Source organism: Nycticebus coucang, chromosome 3 (genome assembly GCF_027406575.1).
Source record: "Nycticebus coucang isolate mNycCou1 chromosome 3, mNycCou1.pri, whole genome shotgun sequence".
Classification (NCBI taxonomy): Eukaryota; Metazoa; Chordata; class Mammalia; order Primates; family Lorisidae; genus Nycticebus; species Nycticebus coucang.
In genome coordinates, this window is record NC_069782.1 from 40,717,647 (window position 1) to 40,738,130 (window position 20,484).

Below are 20,484 nucleotides of genomic sequence, written 5' to 3' on the forward strand. Positions count from 1 at the left end.
AGAATTTAAAAAAACAAACAAAACTAAGGTATACAATAAGCCACAGATTTGTCACCCTACAAGAGATTAAAAAGAAAAAGGAAACAAAACACAACACACTGCAGTAAAGTTGCTGAAAAACATGACCTCCATGCTCTAAAAATCTAAGAATCTGCCAGAGTAAATTCCACATTGCTTCAAAACAGTAACATAAAAAGTCAGCCACTTTCTGTAATCCTAGCACTGTGGGAGGCCCACTGAGGAGGGTGAATTGTTTGAGCTCAGGAGTTCTTGAGACCAACCTGAGCAAGAGTGAGATCCTTTCTTTACTAAAAATAGAAAAACTTACATAGTCCAGTTAAGGGGTAGAGGGAAGCGGGAGGAGGCAGGGAGAGGATGTTTGGCAGAAGGAGGGAGGGCAGGAGGTGTGATCTCAACTAATGTACACACGCCCATGGTGTATAACACGCTCCCTGGGTGAGGGCCTCTTGTACAAATAGAACTTTACACTGAAAGTGAAAACAATATAACCTAAAAATTGTACACTCATATTAATTTGAAAAAAAAATAAATAAATAAAAATAGAAAAACTAAATAGCTGGGTGTTGTGGCGGGTGTCTCTAGTCCTAGCTACTGGGGTGTCTGAGTCAAGAGGATCACTTGATCCCAAGAGTTTGAGGTTGATGTGAGTTATGACACCCCAGCACTCTACCCAGGGCAGCATCGTGAGACTCCTTCTCAAAAAAAAAAAAAAAAAAGAACAACCCCCCAAAACAACAACATAAGATACCTGGTGTCATTCAACCAAAATAATGTTGTAAGAAAATGGAATCATATTCTTTAAAATACAGACTCAAACTAGCTTCTGAGTTAGAAGTGACTGCCCATCAACACTCTCAGACAAACGAAACCAGATAACCCAAACGGAAACAAAATTTTAGGATGAGTTATTTAGGCAAAAGGTAAATGATCCTAAAGATAATAAAAAACACAGATAGGGTGGAGGAGAAACTGGAAAACTGTGTGGGTTAATTTCATAATAATGAAACAACAATAATGTCTACAGGCCGTCAATTTAATGCACAAGGCAGGAGGGGAGTAAGTGAAACTAAATCGAAGGTCTTTGCATTACTTAGAAAATGATTAAAAGGCTCATTCATAGTCTAAGAAGGATGCATGTCGTAAGCTTCAAAATTGACTAAATTACATGTAAACTAAAGGGAAGAAGCTAATAATGGAGTACTAGAATAAAACCAGACAGCACACAATAAAAAGGCCAGAAAGAGAAAGGGAGCAAAGAACAGGGAGGACGAATCTAAAGATGGTAGATTTAAACCTAAACAGATGAGTAATAATATTAATGGGAGTGGACGAATGAAAAGACATGAAAATATATATTGAATACAGTGGACACACTTTAAATACAAGAACATAAAAAAGGTAGAAGTAAAAGAGACACACATGCAAATACTAAACAAAGCTGCTGTGATTCTTCTAATAGAATACAGACTTTAAGGCAAGAAATGTGCTAGAAATACAAAATCATAAATGAGGAGGTGATAGCAAATTTGTATGCATCGAATACACAGATTTAAAATATGAGAAGCAAAAATCAACAGATCTAAAAGTAGTAGAAATTTTCATAATAGTCGTGGGAGTTCCTGGTCAAGCCACCGTGAAATACCAATTGTATTAGTTTGTTCGGGCTGCTGTAACAAAGTACCATATACTGTGTGACTTACGCAAAAGAAAACCACTGTTTCACATTCTAGAGGCTGAAGGTTTAGATCAAGGTTTTGGCAGGGTTGCCTCCTTCTGGAGGCTGTGGGAAAGAATCTGTCCCTCGTCTCTCCCCCAGCTTTTGGCAGTTTGCTGGCGACCTCTAGTGCCCCTGGGCTTGTAAGACCATCACCCTGATCACTGGCTTCACCCTCACACAGTGTTCTCAATGTGCGCGTGCTCAACTCAATGTGCACGTGCTCATTTCCAAATTTCTCCTTTGAAGGGGATTCCAATTATATTGAATTCAGGGCACACACTAATATGAACATCATTTAAATTGATCCTTTCTGTGGAAATTCTATAACCAAATAAGGTACGTACTGAAGTTCTGGGAGTTTAGGGCGAACACAGTTCCACCGATAACACCGCACATCTACCATAATGGCCAAAAAGAACTAACAAAACACAAGTCCAAAGTGAAGAATACGAAGTCCTAGTGAAGGTGTAGATTTCCATACATTACGAGTACAGGGCTTAATTGTGAGAGTGGAATTTGTTTAGCAGTGTCTTCTAACATTGGATATACGTATACTATGCAACATAACAATTCGATTACTTGTTATTTACTCAACTGCAATATGTACATGTACAAAAATACAAGTGTGTAACAACATTCAAAGTAGCACTATCCTTAATAACCCAAAGTGGAATTCACCTGAATATGGCATAATCAGGCAAAAGAATACTAAAGAAATAGCAATGAAAACAAACAAGCTACTGCTATTTGTCAAACACAGATGAATCCCATATTGAGTGAAATACAGACACAAAAGTCTGTCATGTATGTTTTCATTTATAAGAAGCTAAAAAAAAAAAAAGAAGCTAAAAATATCAGGCAAAACTAATCTGTAACGAGAGTAGTCAGAATATTGGTTACTGTTGGGTGAGGGTGGTGATTAAGAAGGTGTATGACAGGATCTCTTTATTGCTTTAATATTCTACACAAGGAAACTTAAGTTGGTTATAAATAAATATATGGGGGCGGCGCCTGTGGCTCAGTCGGTAAGGCGCCGGTCCCATATACCGAGGGTGGAAGGTTCAAACCCGGCCCCGGCTGAACTGCAAACCAAAAAATAGCTGGGCGTTGTGGTGGGTGCCTGTAGTCCCAGCTACTCGGGAGGCTGAGGCAAGAGAATCGCTTCAGCCCAGGAGTTGGAGGTTGCTGTGAGCTGTATGAGGCCACGGCACTCTACCGAGGGCGATAAAGTGAGACTCTGTCTCTACAAAAAATAAATAAATAAATAAATAAATATATGAAGACAAATTAATTACGCTTTCAAAAAAATAAGACAATATAAAAATACATAGCTCCTCAACTCCCATATACATTTCTGATTTTGCAGATAATTCAGATAAGAGAAAATAAACTTTGGAAGTTGAAGGATATTGCCAAAATTACTTTTCATACTTTTTCTGAATAAGTGTACAATTGTCATTCATTTGGAAAGAAATAATAACAGAACCTTTCCTTTAATAGTGATATATATTTTTCTCCTTTTACAGTTAGGAAAATTGTTTTAATTTTTTTCTCATATTCCTTTAAGTTGTTTAAAATTATTTCTTTTCTATGGAATACTCTGGTCCTTCTGATTATTTTGCTGTTTTTTAATACCATTCTGCCAGCTCATAATGGGAAGAAATGGAAGAAAATAAATGATAAAATATAATTTCATATGTTTTTATCTAAAAAAGGCACAGGAAAAAACATTTCTCTAAAAGTTTTATTTTTAGAAAATAAAAATTAAAGTGCTTTGTACCACAATAAAATACTACTTTTAAGGAAGAAAAGACAACTTGTGATTTGGGGGGGAAGTTCTTTAATTGTGTATTAATATGTGATTAGAAAATAATGAATTGATGATAGTATGGTATCGATTTATCAGGTCTCTGTATTATCTTATTGTTATTTTCTTATGTACTTCTGCAGATGAAAAAAGTATCTTCTAGTCTATATGCAATATTTAAATAGAGGTTAATAAACACTTAAGGAAGGACCATATTGGTAGCAGAGTCTCTTTTTGCTATTTGCTGGTTCTGTATTGAAACACAAGTAAGAAATGTCTCCATCTGGTGGCAAAAACATTAAACTTCAGATGACCTCTAGGTCCAAGTATGAAAACAAGAAACACTTTGAGACATTGTGTTCCATATGATTGAAGTACTGCACTGTAATTTTAATTATAACAGACACTCTTAAGAATGTCAACATTTTATCTAGACTTAGAATAGAAAAGGTTAATTAGCAGAAAGTAATTACATGTAATGGAGGGTGCCAGGTGCACTAGAGAGTGAATAAAACAACACAAATGGGGCTTGGCAAGATACCTATCATTCATTTCAGCCAGTGGTTCTCTAAAGCAAAATCCTGAAGCCTAAATGATACGATTCTTTACCTAGATGTGTTGGTGTGGAGCAATGATCGAGTTATTCGTTGGATACAAGCAATTGGACTTCGAGAATATGCAAATAATATTCTTGAGAGTGGTGTGCATGGTTCACTGATAGCCCTGGATGAGAATTTTGATTACAGCAGCTTAGCTTTATTATTACAGATCCCTACACAAAACACCCAGGCAAGTTTCTTTTTTGCTGTAGTCTTAATGTATTTTAGTTGATAGAATGACAAACTAAACTTTTAGGGGAAAAGTAAACTGGCTGTATATTCATGATTATTAATGAAATTAGCTCAACTTTTGAAATATGTCACTGGGGTTTTAATGTCAAGCCACTGGGTTTCTAGCCATAACGAGATCATAAAATTAAATAGAAAAAAAAATTAGAGGTTATGTGGGCCAACCTCCCAAAGCAAACTTTGCCAGATTCCCTGAAACAAAATCCCTGACAGATGGCCTCAGTCTCTGCCTCACGGAGGGACAGTCATTTCTATTTACATGTCTAAATTATACAGGCACGTAGCATTTGGTATGCCAGTGATTCCCAAATCTGGATAATTACTTGAATCAATATAGTTCCTTACAAATTAAAAATAAAAATTTCAACTTACATCCTATTCCTAAGAAATCAGACATCAAGAGACAGTTCACAGATACCCTTATTATCTGAAGTTTCCCCAAATGATAATAATAGTCAGGTTCGAGAGGTATCTACATAGATCTGATAAAAAATTTGTAGTCCAACTTCACTTTTTAATTTTGTTTTCACGTATTTCAACATTTATATAAAATACTGAATTGCAATAATGGAGCAAAATGAGGTCAAACCTCTTTGTCTTGGACGTTTACACAAGGTTATCCCTCTGCTGTCCACAGACAAAAGAAAATTTGTAATACCTAAATTTATAATGAATTGTGGAAATAAAGGACTAAAAATCTTAAGAGCCCATAAATAAAACGTGCTTTTAAATGTATTCTTAGATACATATCATCTGTATGATTTTTTAAAAAATATAATGTGATTTCAGTGATGGTAACTATAATTTGATGTTTCAGGCAAGGCAGATTCTTGAAAGAGAATACAATAACCTTTTGGCCTTGGGAACTGAACGGCGACTGGACGAGGTAAGTCCTTACACGTCATTCAAAATATAATAAAAATGATGGAACATTTATAGAATATAATAAAAATGATGGAACATTCTTATTTTTAAGAAATAATGCATGGAAATTAATCATATGCTTGTTCTATGGGTAGACTAGAATTTTTCTCAGGATTGTTCTTAAATATTCAATTACATTACTCATTTAACTTGGGAAAGAGCTTTATGAGTTCACAAATATTATCATTTCAGTGGTTAGGAATGCTAAAAAGTAATTTAAATAGAAACTGTTTTATGATCTCTGACTGAAAAATATTAAATAACATCTTTAAAAATTATAAGCAAGTAATACACTAATATTGATCAACTCAGCCTTCTAGTAAGGAATTTCATTATTTCTTAAACGTCAGTGTATCTTCCCAGGAGATTTTAGGATATTAAATGAAAAGACAGCTTATTTTCAATAAATGGAAGCTTTTCATTGTTTTAGTTATTAATTCTAAGTTTTCCTTGAAAACATTTTAACAGTCATAGGATATGAAAACTATATTGAGTATAGGATTCCCCAGACATATGCATGTTTACATGATTTGCAAAATAATGAACATTTAAATAGCCTTCTAGATAAATGAATATAAGGAATATCAACAAACAATATGGATTTAGAGACACTTTAATAGTCCTTCTGAGTCCTTCTTCTTTCTTGAAGAAGTGAGAAGAAAGAGGCGGAAAACAGAGCAATGTATAATTCTATTTTGCAAAGTACAGGTGTTTCTTTGCTATAAAGACAAGCCAATGTTGTGAATGAATTTAGTAAATCCTAAAATGAGGCAATAATTGAATATTCAAATAGCAGGGAAGATATACTTGATACCATAAAAACCCATGTTGTTCCTTGTAGAGGAGATTATAGAAAGATAAGCTCCACAGTCTTGAACTCAGCTGACTCCTGATAAATTCATACTCTTGTCCAATCAGGACAATGATTCACATTTTAATAATCCTAGGGAATCCTTAACTGACTTAGTTATAAGTTTTTTGACAACCTTCTAAGTTCTTAAATTGTTGATTCAAAAATGTGGTCATCAAAGCACAAAACATAATTTTATTATTCAATCTTCTATTCTCTTTCATTCAATTATTATCATTTTTTTAGCATGAACAAAATAGACAAACAACTTTCCAAAACCCATATCAAACTTCTTTCTGGGGCTTTGCTGATCACGTTCAGATTCCACTGAGCTAATGTGAGACGTGCCAAGGGCTTGTAGGGACTTTGACTTCAACTGAAAGGGCATCTTTTAACTTTATCTTGTGAAAACTTTTCCCACATTATGTTGTTACTTGTAATTTCTATTAACTTTTGGCAGTAACGATATGTGGAAAGAGCACAGAAAGACTGCCTGCCTCATATTTAAGCCCTGAGTTCATGTACATGTGTTATAGAGTTGTATGGCTCCATAATGTAATCCAGTGTTTTGTAGAATTGAAGAATATCGGTTAATGCAATAATGTTTCTAAGAATTAAGAAGTCAGATAGGCCACAACTGTGAAATTATGTTTCTTTTCTACATCTATATTTTGAGGTCTAAAGTAAAACATAACAGTTGAGAATAGCAGACATCACTTAACTCGTAAAATGAGTACCTAATCTAAGCAAAATTTAGGTATTGATGATAGGGGTTCTAGCGGTGGATATACATTAATTATATTTAAGTAATTTTAATTTTGCCTGATTAAGTGTCACTTAATTATAGTAGTGTATGAAAAATACCTTATTGTATTATTCATTTGTATCAATGATAATTTGAGCTGAATATACGCCTGTCATTCTATATGCCAAAACGAAGTCAAATTAGGTAGGAGGGTAACCAAACTCAGACTTGGCTATAACTTTGGAGAATAGTCCTTCCCTAGGTGGGAAATTTAGTGATATAAAAACATAATATCTAAGGCGCCAGCCACATACACCAGAACTGGTGGGTTCGAATCCATCCCAGACCCGCCAAACAACAATGACAGCTACAACCAAAAAATGGCTGGGCGTTGTGGCGGGTGCCTATAGTCCCAGCTGCTTGGGAGGCGAGGCAGGAGAATCGCTTGAGCCCAGGAATTGGAGGTTTCTGTGAGCTGTGATGCCACAGCACTCTACCCAGGGTGACAGCTTGAGACTCTGTCTCCAAAAAAATGAAAAATAAAAAATAAATAAAATAAAATAAAAACACAATATCTATTTGAAATGATTAATAACTTTCTTACAATTAGACACAAAGAATAATATTAGTTAACTGCTAAATTACTTACTACTGCTTACCAGTTTAGAGGAAAATAATTGTACAAGTACTTCGTGTATACATGGAAAAGGGAAAGATTACTTTAAGATATAATAGCATCAGCAACCAGAATTACTTTATTAAATGTAACTAGAGTTACAGTATGTTTTTAGTGGCACCCAAAGAACACATGTATTTATTAAAAGGATCATGTCCAGGCTGCACAGGTTTTTCCACAAACAATAAGCTAATTCTGCATAACCTGAAATCACACAAATCACAAATTTAGAGTTTTTCCTGCACATTCTAGGCTATAGTATCCATCACTAGTCAGGAGTTCTGAAATATAGATTTCTCAATAACAGATACCTCTGTGTACATAAAAGTGGTATCATTCAAGTGTCTGAGTCAAATGTAGTCCATCAACAATAGATTCTACTAAGTATATCATAAAACCAGTTGGCATAAAGTATAACAAAGTATATCCAATATTTCTTTTAGAAAAACTTTGGGGTTATAAAGTTTTCAAAGATGTTCACTACAGAAATGTCAAGCCTTTGATCTGAAATAACAGGAAACATTTTATAAAAACACTTCTGTATCAAATCTGTTACATTATCATTTTGGAATCATAGAACTCTTAGGATAAAGCATTATATTCCATCTATATACTTGACAGAATGAATGTAAGTCCGTCTCTGTGTTTAAGCATACAGCTTTGAACACCTGGACTGGTTTACTTGTTTTCGTTACACTGAATTATAACTTGGTACCTGCAGAGCGATGACAAGAACTTTCGACGCGGATCGACTTGGAGAAGGCAATTTCCTCCTCGTGAAGTCCATGGAATCAGCATGATGCCTGGCTCCTCAGAAACATTACCAGCTGGGTTTAGGTTGACCACAACCTCTGGGCAGTCAAGGAAAATGACAACGGATGGTATGGTCGCTTTGCACTGCTGCATATACCATAAAAACTTACCTAGAAAAAGCTAGTGGAATTCTCCGACCTTGCATAACTTTCTGGAATTATTATCTTGAATTGGTTTGCTCTGCTTGAAATTTACTTTGTTTTCATCAAAAACCAAACTTTTTTTTAAACTGCTAAATGCATGAAGTCATGGCACTCACATTTTAAAAAATCATTTATAACATTCTAAAATGAACAATTTGGCTAATGTCCACATGGAGGAAGAACGGCAGACATTTGCATGATTTGTGTTTCTTCAGTCTTCTAGTCCCAAAGTAAATAACTTGTTTACATGGGAGGTTAGGTTTGGACTAACGGTCCAGAGTTAAGTAGAAATGACTTCTGCTATTGCTCTACATGTTTAAATACTGCAAATTTTATATGTCACCTGAGAAATTCAGACTCATCAGATATCTTTACCTCTGACCAAGGCAGAAGGCCTTAAATTAACAAGCACAGCCATGAGACGAGAATTAAACTAACACAAAACCTAAAATAGTTTCCCAATTAGTATTTCCTTCTGTGGACATTAGACTTGTGTTATGCACTTTGTAAAAGAAAGCAGTTGTTCTGAAGGGAGAGGACTTTGGAATGGGAGTCACAAAATTACTGCTACTGAGGAAGCATTAAAGAAAAACAGTCCCACTCTCTTCATTAGGATAATCACCTAGAATCATTATTGCTGTTCAAACTGATAGCTAACATGGCTCTTAAAATTAGTTACAACATAAACTGGGATCTTTGATCCACATTTCTTATAACTTGTTAATATTGTGGAACATGTAAGCAAAATTCATGGGGAATTTAATATAATTAGAATTAGCGTAGTAGTTCTACCATACCAGGAGGGAACAAAATCCACCATCTTGAGTTCTCTAAGAGCTATCTTCGCATCAAAACCAGAAATGCCGTGGAGAGCTGCTCTTGTTAAGACTTCATCTGAGGAGGAATACATAACAACTGGAAAAACTGGAAAGCTCAGTTGAATTACATTGGGATAAATTTGCATTACTAAATTGATCTAGAGAAGAGGATTATGAGTGGCTTATGTCTGAGAGAAAGAAGGTCTAGTAATACGTTCAGGATCCCTTTATACAGGGAAAGTAAATCTTTCTCATTTGAAATCGTGTCCTCAACCATCCAAGTCCCTCTAAAGCCCTTTTCTCCATTTGCAGTGGCCTCATCAAGATTGCAGAGGTTAGACAACTCCACTGTTCGCACATACTCATGTTGACAAGCCACTCAAAGGAGGCAGCACTGACCTGCTGTGAGTAGTTTTCCTCTGGCTGACAAAAAACAAGAACACAAAAAAACAAAAAAAACTAAATAAAAAAGAAAAGAAAACAGAAACCACGGAACCTATATAAACTAGTAGACTAGCAAATAGACACTATATTCTTTGATATGGCCTAACAGGACAGAGGTGAGAAACCCTTTTGAATGGCTACAGGGGCGGGGGAGGAACCTTTATGTTGTAATTCTTAACCTAAAATTTCCTATCACCATCTGTCTGATGGTTTGACGGCTGTCCGTTGGAAAACTGTCACGCTGTGACTACTTATCAATGGGTTGCGACCACACTGTTTTCTATTTTGATTCCCATAGCACTTTATTGATGAGAATTTGACACTTAAAATTATATATTTTACGCAAGGAAGCTCAAGTAGGCAGATAGTGATTTAAGTTCACAGAATCAAATAGTGGCAGGAAACAGGAAAATGATTCGGATGTGGTTTCATATTAGAAACAAAAGCAGAAACTAAAACTTTTGAACTTTTCAGCACATTGGTTTTCATTGCTGTGATTTACAGTTCTTAAAACAAACATGGATTTTCAGTATCTGGAGTTTATCACACAGGAACAAAATAAAATTACTTATAAGATTGGAAGAAAGAACCAGTGCAAAACCTTATGTAACTGTTCGTATTTAGATAAATATTAATGAATGAAAGCTACTTCCAAATCCCTCCAAAATGGGGTTATTGAAGGACAGACAGTCTTGTCCTAGATTTATAAATGTCAAATATTCATAATTTTTTTTTAACTTAAAAGTGTTCTTTACCAGGACATTTTGCCTTTTTAAGTGAATTAATATTTTGGAAAATTACTTTTAAGAGCAATATTTATAACTGAATATATGCACAGGGTGGGAAGAGGAAGCAGCTTACCTTGTGCTGTTTATTCATTGCCTTGAACTAGCAGCTCCAAAAAACTATTGTTAGCCTTTGGGGCCTCGTATGGAAGCTGATGTGCTGTCCTTTGTTTGGTCACTGTTTGAAACTGATAGATATAACAAAGTGTGTCCAGATAAGAGACTTAATTTCAGAATGTACAACCTAACATTACAAATATAATTATGATACACAATTTGACATCTAATTAGTCCTGATTTAAAGTATGTAACAATTTGGCAAAATAAGAGGCTTTCCAAAATTCTGTTTATAACAGCTCCTACACAAAAGATGATGATTTCCCCGGGAACTAAACACTTCACTAATTTACCAATGACTATTTAATGTGGTCAGTAGTGTTTGCTTCTCAGCTCTTGACTGATGGGTAGGGTTACTTTAACTATTTGTAATTTGTTTGTTGTACATGCATTCTAGTTTCTACTTCCCAGTTTTTATCATTAAATGGCATGACATTTATTTACAATAAATAAATAAGTCTAGGACAACCAATTTTTATTCTGGTGAGACATCAACACTTTCATCGTCGAGGAATTTGGAAGATGCTATTTACTGTTTCTGTTATGTCAGTAATAGCAACTGTGAGCCTTCCGAAGTATCTTATGGTTTAAAAGAATCATTGATCCCATGCCACTGACACAGACCCTTTAAAATATGTTATTTATTATTATGTTTTCATCACAATTAAACAAAGGTATCCTTATAAGAGCTCTAGAATATAAATCTATTTGGACAGATAAATATAAATTGGAATATAAATCTACTCCATGAAATGGGTCAATCCAACCCAATTTATTAATGAACAAGTTGTGTATTTTTCAGACGGCATTATGTGACTACCTTTGTTTATATTACTGCCATACTTTCCACAAAGTTGAGCAAATCCTATTATTTATTAAGCTCCCCTGAACAAAATTGGAGAAGAGAAAATGCTAATTACATCCAGCTATTGGCTAGATCCTGGATGATTTCATTGTCATTATCATTTAGGCCAGGGGTAGGCAGGCTGGATGGAGGTTCACCAAAGAGCGTGAAGAGGTTTACCAGTCTGAGACCTTTCAGTGAAATATAATGGTGTCCCTTCTGTATTTTAGATGTCGTCTTTTCAGTCTACACTACCTGAAGGGCACTACCACCTAAGAAGGAGAGCAATGACGGCCTTCGTGGAGACTGAATTCCAAGGAAATAACAACCAAGTGATGATTTACTAAAAGCTGGAAAATGTGATTTTGGGGGGAGTCCGACATTACATTTGATTAGTTTACTACAGTTGTAATAAAATGCTTAAGTCATTTGGATAATAAACATAATCCACATCGTAAATTCTGTACAACAGATGCTTTTATGAAATGAAGCCACTTGTTTTTTCATGTTTTCTTGTAATATACTAGACATTTATGTATTATCGTGTATTTCTTTTTAAATGTGTCTTAATGTAAATGGATATAAATATGATTTTTTAAAAAATAAAATATATGGTTCATGGAGTCTCAAGTGCAAACATTTGACAATTCCAAGTACTCTTTTATTCTATCATTCCACTGTTTCTACAGTTTTTGAATTGTAACAGTCAATCAATATGTTTCCTTGGAGCATATTCAATATGTTTCTCCTTCAAGTCTGTCAATACTTAAAAGCTGAACACCTGCCTCTGATTATGTAAAAAAAGAATGATTTAACCTGGAACTGGAGCCAAAAATAGACCTTTAAAGGCAATCAGGGATGCCCTATATCTTTAGAAATAGCACTGTGATGGCTCGATCTCCTTTTCAATACAAAACAAAGCCAAACTGTTTACAATAGTCAAAAGCAATTATTTAAAAATTTATATATAAAAGCATTATCTTATCTTGTTACTTGTGGACCAAGGGGATGGGGGGGAGACTTCTTTACTAAGAACCATGTGTTTATTCAAATATTTTAAACCGCCAGCCAGCACTGGACAGTGAATGTCAACCACTTCAGAGTCTGAGGCTTATTTCTGATGGAAAAAACAAAACCCCAGAAACCTTTTTGTTTTGTCAATATAACAGGGCATTAGCCAGACTCACCTCTAATGTTATAAGCTTTTAGCCGAGATGGCCTTGTTGAGACTTCCCTAAAGTCAGTTTTATCAGAGGAAATAAACAAAAGACAGAATGATTAACCTATATAGTGTATAAAAGTATAGAAGAGTAATCTCTTCCCTGTGGCTTTATTTGGTGGTGTTACTGTTGTTTATTCTTTGTTTATATGGAAAATTTCGAAGTTAAACCTATTTAATAATACCATTTATCTAACCGCTGATTTTCTGCTGCTTGATCTTACTAAGCGCAAGACCTGTCATTAGTAATTTCTCTTTTGTATTTTAATTTGCTATGTTTGCACGTACATTACATTTGTTTTGATGTCTATTTTTGTTTAACAGATTCAGTCAAAAGATAATGGTAACAGAAACCCTCTCCATTGTCAATAAAAAAGAAAAATACTTCCAGTTCTCTGTTTAAGCTTTGTTTTCTAGTTACATAGGTAAGGTTTGGCGATTTACACGAAGCATAAGGAAAAACATTCTTTTAGAAACTCTCATGCTAATACTTTCAACATTGAATCTGCCACAAGAGGGAGTACTAAACTTGCTTATGGGAGTAAACTTTCTAAAATCATTATTTGAGTAGAAACAGTGAGAAAGAGCTTTCTAAGTTCATCCAAACATGGGGATGTTTATTCATTGAAATTAAATGTTATATAGGAACTATGATAAAACGCATACTACTCAATCACCAAAGTCAGTTTCTTCCTTTTAAAGATCAAGTAAGAACTAATGATCATCTATAATAGACTCTAACATACAATGATACAAAAGATGGATCTACTTCCCTCAAAAAGCATAAAATATGCACTTACTCATTAGATAATTACCACTGTACTCTAAAATACACTTACTGGATTAAGTTCTGAATCTCAGCGTTCTTCTTTTTGACCATCAACATTATGAATTCTTGCATTTTTAATGATCAGGAACTTTTAAATATAATTTTATATAAGGTAAACTACTGTTTAAGTAAGAGGCAGATCTCATTTGAATATATTTAATATATTTTAATAAGCAAAACATTTAATTGGAAAACACCTACAAATTTTGAAAGTACAGTACATTTTCATTTTCCTAATGTCCTACAGTAAAATTTCTATAGAAATAGCAACAGAAAACAAAGAATTTATTTTAGCAAATTTAAGTATTTTGCATTTTCTAGTAGCATTATATTGTTTTTTTAAAAAATATATTTAATTTAGAATATTTTGGTTACTATCTAGGGAAAGTGATTCAGAGTTGGTATTAAAATAGAAAATTCTATTTTTTTCTTCCCAATTTTAAGCAGTCTGATGACTCAAGTGTATCTTTCTTGCCCCATTTTTAGTTCCATGAAAATAACAGTACTTTTCTGACACTGCACACAGATGCATTTTATCCATAAGACACAAGAAACAGTTCCCCAGTCACATGCACCGTTCTCAAGTCACTTTCAACTAGAAAATAACCTATTTGCTGAAATGCCCCTTAATTGCTGATCACCAGGAAAAATATGCAAGAGAACCAAAGATGTGACCTTTACACAATACGTGGGTCTGCCTGAGCTTATACTTTGTGAATGAACCACGATATACATTCAATTTGTCATCTTAAATTAACTGACTCTTTTGTGGAAAAAACAATGAATTACATTTTTACTGCTTAGACATTGAAAGTGGATTATTAGACACCAGTTGTGACTGGTAATGGATAAAATGTACCTAATATGAGAGACAGTTCAAGGAACTCAACAGCTTCAAATTGTAGAGTGTCTATCTCATTGGCTTAATGCAGGCTACTAAAGTAATTAAAGGGAAAAAGTAGATGAATGTATTTTTTCAGGTATAACAATTAAAAAGGCAATTTAAGCAAATAGTTTACATTGAGAAGCCATTCATTTTGTAGCCTTTAGTCCAAAAAAATTCACATTTTCAGAAAGTTTTTATACAGGTTATAAGTTACTTTTTCTTTTCTTTTTTTTTTTTTTGTAGAGACAGAGTCTCACTTTATCACCCTTGGTGGAGTGCTGTGGCGTCACAGCTCACAGCAACCTCCAATTCCTAGGCTTAGGTGATTCTCTTGCCTCAGCTTCCCAAGTAGCTGGGACTATAGGCTCCCACCACAATGCCCAGCTATTTTTTTTGTTGCAGTTTGGCCGGGGCTGGGTTTGAACCTGCTACCCTCCATATACCGGGCTGGCGCTCTACACACTGAGCCACAAGGCGCCACCCCAGGTTGTAAGTTACTTTCATGAAACAAGCAAGTAAATAAACTCTTATCTATCATTTCTCACATTTATTTTTAGGTACCCAGACTCTTAGGTTAGGACAGTCTGCTATTGATGATAATGCTCCTGATGGACTAAAAGATACAGAAATATTTGTAAATCTTCTAAGATTCAATAGCCATGGTGCGCTTTTGTGTTAAAATGTATTCTTAGATAACTGATGTCAGGTAGAGCCCTAAGTAAACCAAACATTTAATTACCTACATCTACCTCCTTTAGTTAACCGGCACATTACCACGAGCTTATTAAAAAGGTTCACTTTTCAATTGTGTTTTTTTTTTTTTCAAAATACTTCAGAGTTTATAGAAGTTAAATGGTAAGACACATTTGAACATTCTAATATTTTAAAATGAGTTATTATTTTAAAATCAGAGATTTTACATAAAAATCTGTATTTTTGGTTTCTCTTAAAAGCCAGAAGCTCTTGCAGCAGGGGACCTGTCTGCTTCCTGGGCCATATCCTGCTGGGGCTGAGTAAGGGCTGCCCCCGAGGTGGAGCGGGTGCTCCTGGTGTTCACAGCTCTCTGGTGTCCTTTTGATACTGGAACCAATGGGCTCAAGCTTACTTCAGGAGCTCCTTGACATTACATCATCTGCCTGGAAGACCCCTGGGTCTTACATCATTTGTACATCATTCCCCCCCGGGAAGCTGGAATCATTAGGAAGGACAGAATCAGCTAAGAACTCGAGACAAGTGGAAGGGCTCCCAGGAGTCTTCATCTCTATAAAGAGCCTAGACCAGGAGTCCTCAAACTTTTTAAACAGGGGGCCAATTCACTGTCCCTCAGACCGTTGGAGGGCTGGACTATAGTTTAAAAAGAAAAACTATGAACAAATTCCTATGCACACTGCACATATCTTATTTTGAAGTAAAAAGAAAACGGGAACAAATACAATTCGCACCGCATCATGTGGCCCACGGGCCGCAGTTTGAGGATGCCTGGCCTAGACTAAAAACCCTTTAGGTTCTTGGCCAGGTGTGTGATTTCCTTCTTACTTGAGTAACAAATGATCCAAAGGCACAACTTTAACCCAGGTGTCCAACCTTCCCTCCAAAGACATGGCTGCCCAGGTGCCTCCTACCTAGATGACAATTTCATCTGTCTAGATGATTACTTTTATTTAAAACAATGTGAGCATCTAAAGAATGTTAGAAAATATTCAGAATTTCTACAAGAAAAGTTCTAACAATTATCTAACTTCAATTTGAGTTTTAAATTTGGGAACAATGCTGCAGATTCTTGATTTCAGAAAGTTGCTCTCTATTCATATTAACCTTTAATTAAAATGTGTTTTTTTTGTTTTTTGTTTTTTGTTTTTTGCAGGAGTACACATTTAAACATTCACACACATAGTACCTGATACCTTTTTCTTAAGTCAAAGCAGTGGACAACATATAATGAACCATGTTACATGCAACTGACAACAGTGAAAACTGGGTCGATTCAACCCAAAGGCACAGATCTTTCACTAGTTTTCATTAGATTTGCTCAGACTAAGTTTTACAATTCACATTTCTCTTTGCAAGTAATTTCTATTTAAATATTCATGTCTTGGAAGGGACTCAAATAACTTAATTTTAATTTAGAAATTAACCGAAATTGATTCCACATTGGAAAAAAAAAGTCATGCTGCCTGCTTCAACGCTTCTTCTATGTGGCCAAAAATGCTGGGATCTTCAATCGTAGGAGTGACCTGGAAAGAAATTTAGTGTCCAGTAAGAGCTCTTCCTTGAACCCCTTGTACCATCCCTATGATTAAACAATTATACGTAATATTGTTTTCCCCATCACCTTATAATATTCACGAGGAAATTTTCACAAGGAATTTCGAAGCTAATATGTTAAAATTCATCTATAGTCTCCCAGAGTAATAAAATAAATGACTCAAGTAGCAAAACTGTCTGTCCTGGAGGGTACCTTCTCTAGAGTTCTTCTTAAGAGGAACTGTCTTAAAGAGAATTTGGGGGGACATTTACTTATACAACCAGTCTTTATTACTGTATTGCCTTTTATTCAACCTCGATGATAAAAATATGTATTATCTACGTATCATAACGTGCACACAAATTGAAAGAGTGCATACGATTGATTCAGCCTAACATTTCCTAAATTGCAAAAGTAATTATAGAACCGGAGAAATAATTAACACGTATGAAGTAGACCATTTCAAATGTCACTGACAGCCTCAATTGTGTTATTTTCTCCTTCATTAACAGCCATTAATGACAGTAATAAAGGAAAATGTACCTTTAATTCAGTTGGATTAAGTATCCACAAGTAAGTTCGAATTTAACTGACAATTATTAATAGCAAAAAAATATTTTTCCCAAACTGGCTCTTATATATAATCAAAGCATATGTTTTTAACTAATCTGTATTTCCTTCTAAAACCCTCATTCCTACAAAGAAAACAGCTATGAAATTTCCCCATTAAAGTACTATTTTGTGTCTTCTAAAAATGCAATTCATGTTTGAGAACCAATTTTGAGAGCTTTGCTGATGCCAAAAGTGTGGATAAAGCATTCAGAACCCAGCATTAAGTATGCTTCGTGATTTACCTGGTATGGCTTGCCATTGACAAGGGCAGACAAAGTCGATCGGGGAATCTTGCCAGATCTGGTTTTGGGTAACTGTTTGACAAACACAGCATTTCGAAAAGCAGCCACAGGGCCAATGTTCTGTCTAACGTGTTTCACAATTTCCTCCAAAACTTGTTCCTCTGTTATTTTTATATCTAGTAAGAAAGTTCAGATGGTAATCACTGTATTAACCTTAGTTAATCATTCAGGGCTCCAAAAGTCAGAGTATACAAAGATCTCTTACCTTTTTTCAGCACACAGAGTGCTAAGGGGACGTGACCTTTCAAGGGATCTTCCTTGCCCACAACAGCACAGTCTGCCACGGTACCATGGGAAAGGACCGACTGCAATGGGAAAAGTCCTGTTTAGAATTTATTTATATACACATATGTATGTACATACATAATTTCAACTGGGTAAAAGCACATGTCACAGAACCCCCCAAATCCATAGCTGCCTGTCCAAAAATTTACCAGTTATTCACATCCTATGACAGAGGTGAATGGTTAGGCTCTCCCTGGTAGTCAATAAAGGTTGACAGTAATGAAGACAAATTTCTCAGCTTATCTAGAAAGCAAGACATTTCTTTCCTTTCCTTTTCCCACTTGGTCACCCTGGATTGAGTGCTGTATTGTCATAGCTCACAGCAACCTCTTGGTGTCAAGCGATCCTTAACTCATCCTCTCAAGGTGCTAGGACGACTGGCACTCACCACAATGCACGGCTATCTTTCCTATTTTTAGTAGAGATGGGGGTCTCGCTCCTGCTGAGGCTGATCTCGAACTCCTGAGCTCAAGCAAACCACCCACCTCAGCCTCCCAGAGTGTCAGGATTACAGGTGCGAACCACTGTATCTGGCAGAAACTTATTTCTTTATCTCATTTATTAATGAAGTCAGAGGAAATATGTAGTAGACACCACATGTAAACAAAGTGCAACAGGTCTCTGCCAACAGGTAGCTCCAGGATGAGTTACTCCTAATGGTAGCTGCCATAAGCACATGTTCAGAGGAATCCAAGGCCGAGTGGTGATTTTAACTTTGAGTCTGTTAGTGAACAATGAACAGAGCATTCTGTTTCTGTAGTGGCCACCCAACCAGAGATGACTTTTCAGGACTTTAAAGAAGTACATGGACAAAGAGAGAAACCTAGGAACCATGTCATGGTTCCACCGTTGAGGAACCATTTCCAATAGCTCTAAGAGTTCTCATCTGCCTGAGAGAAAAGTATATGTCTACTGGAATCACAGGAAGCCACAAATATGAGCAGGAAATATAAATGCTCAGAGTTAAAATAAATTCTACTGTGATGGTACCTTCAAAAAATGCATGTTCAAAAAAGTCCTTTTCTGAGAGATTGATATTAATTTTAGTGATTCTAAACTTCTAACAGCTAGAGAAAATGATGAGCAAATTTGTGACCAGTAAGACATTTGGCAGTTTTTATTCTTTCTTTTATTCCTTCATTCAACAAATATCTAGTAAATGCCTCTTACGTTGCAAGCCCTGCTTTAGGCTCAGTGGTAATCAAAAATAGGCAAAGTAACATCTCAAGATATTTATAGTCGAGTAGAGAAGACAAATATTAATAGGCAATCATGAATATTTAATTATTACAAATCTCTAAATACAAACATGGTGAGGGCTCAGATAAAATAACTTGGGCCATTTGCATGAGAGGCATAGCAAAAGCAACCCAACTTGGCAAATATGGTCCTCAGAAAAATCTTTCATTTGGAAATGAGGATAAGCACATGGGAAGAATAACACTGATCAGGCAAAAGGGGGTAGGGGTGAGGGAACAGCTCTGCACAAGAACTCCCCGGGTACCACTCATACCTGAAAGAAAGGAGTAGGGCCAGAAAGCTGAGAGTAGAAAAGACTGAGAACGGTGCCAGTGGGAGGGGCCCCAGAGGTAGACAAGGGCTGTGCCAGGAAGTGCCACCTGTTATTTCAGCACCATTGGGAAAGAAAGCAAGCATTTTCAGGAGTTGAGAAGCAAGCAAGCATTTTCAGGAGTTGAGAAGCAAGCATTTTCAGGAGTTGAGAAGGAGATGCACAATCAGAGGATTTTCTAAAGACACTAAGATGGATTTTCTAAATCCACTAATGGATTTTCTAAAGACACTAAGAAAAAAAGTAGTTCTAGGTGCACAGGAAAATGGAGCAGAAGGTAGTTTCTACAAACCCCCCGTCTTCACATACACACAGCCTCCCCCATTGTCAACATTTTGCACCAGAGTGGTACATTTGCTATAACTGATGAACCACAGTTAACAATTTCCACTACAGTTTGCATTATAGTTCATTTTGTACATTCTGTTTTTGGCAAACATATAAGGCATATATCCACCCTACAGCACCAAACAGAATAGTTTCACTGATCTAAATACCCACTGTGCTCTGCCCATTCATTCACCTCTCCCTTTCTCCTAACCCCTGGTGACCATGATCTTTTTACTGTCTTCAAAGTCTTTTTCCAGAATGTCATATAATTGGAATCATTCTGCATGTAGCTTCTTTCACTTCAGAGTGGATTTTTAAAATCACAAACTTTCTTTAGTTCCATCGTGGAGAATGATTAAAGGATTTTTGAGGATGGGTGTCACTTTATACAGGAAAACCACCTGAAAAACTACTATAATAGAAGGTGATAGTAGTGAGTACAATGATGTTAGAGTTTCTTTAGATGTAAAACAGACAAAAGTTGATGATTAAATGGGATATAGGGAACAAATAAGGCAAAAGGTTTAAGGAAAATTCTGGAGGGTTTGGCTCGAGCAACTGGTTGGAGGGCATTGCCATTTTCTAACTTATAAAGTGCTAGTGAGGACTAGGCTTAGGAGGAAAAATCAAGTATTAAATCTTGGCGTTGTGTCA

General features: G+C 35.6%; 2 protein-coding genes across 10 annotated transcripts in view; one reads left to right on the plus strand and one right to left on the minus strand.

Annotated features, from left to right (window-relative positions):
- The window catches only part of PPFIA2 (PTPRF interacting protein alpha 2), a 512,563-nt gene extending 499,402 nt beyond the window's left edge, over nucleotides 1-13,161 (plus strand). The window contains exons 27-30 of the mRNA XM_053585751.1: nucleotides 4,159-4,334; nucleotides 5,211-5,279; nucleotides 8,310-8,469; nucleotides 11,783-13,161. Coding sequence (XP_053441726.1) covers nucleotides 4,159-4,334; nucleotides 5,211-5,279; nucleotides 8,310-8,469; nucleotides 11,783-11,811 — 434 coding nt within the window. The 3' untranslated portion in view covers nucleotides 11,812-13,161. The remainder of the gene's footprint in view (nucleotides 1-4,158; nucleotides 4,335-5,210; nucleotides 5,280-8,309; nucleotides 8,470-11,782) is intronic.
- Nucleotides 13,162-13,751: 590 nt separating this feature from the next.
- Nucleotides 13,752-20,484, minus strand: part of ACSS3 (acyl-CoA synthetase short chain family member 3) — a 262,694-nt gene continuing 255,961 nt past the window's right edge. For all 9 annotated transcript variants that reach the window (XM_053585747.1, XM_053585742.1, XM_053585745.1 and 6 more), the window contains 3 exons: nucleotides 17,851-17,950; nucleotides 17,586-17,761; nucleotides 13,752-16,720 (listed from right to left, as the gene is read on the minus strand). In XM_053585747.1, the coding sequence (XP_053441722.1) occupies nucleotides 16,652-16,720; nucleotides 17,586-17,761; nucleotides 17,851-17,950 (345 nt within the window). In that variant the 3' untranslated portion in view covers nucleotides 13,752-16,651. The remainder of the gene's footprint in view (nucleotides 16,721-17,585; nucleotides 17,762-17,850; nucleotides 17,951-20,484) is intronic.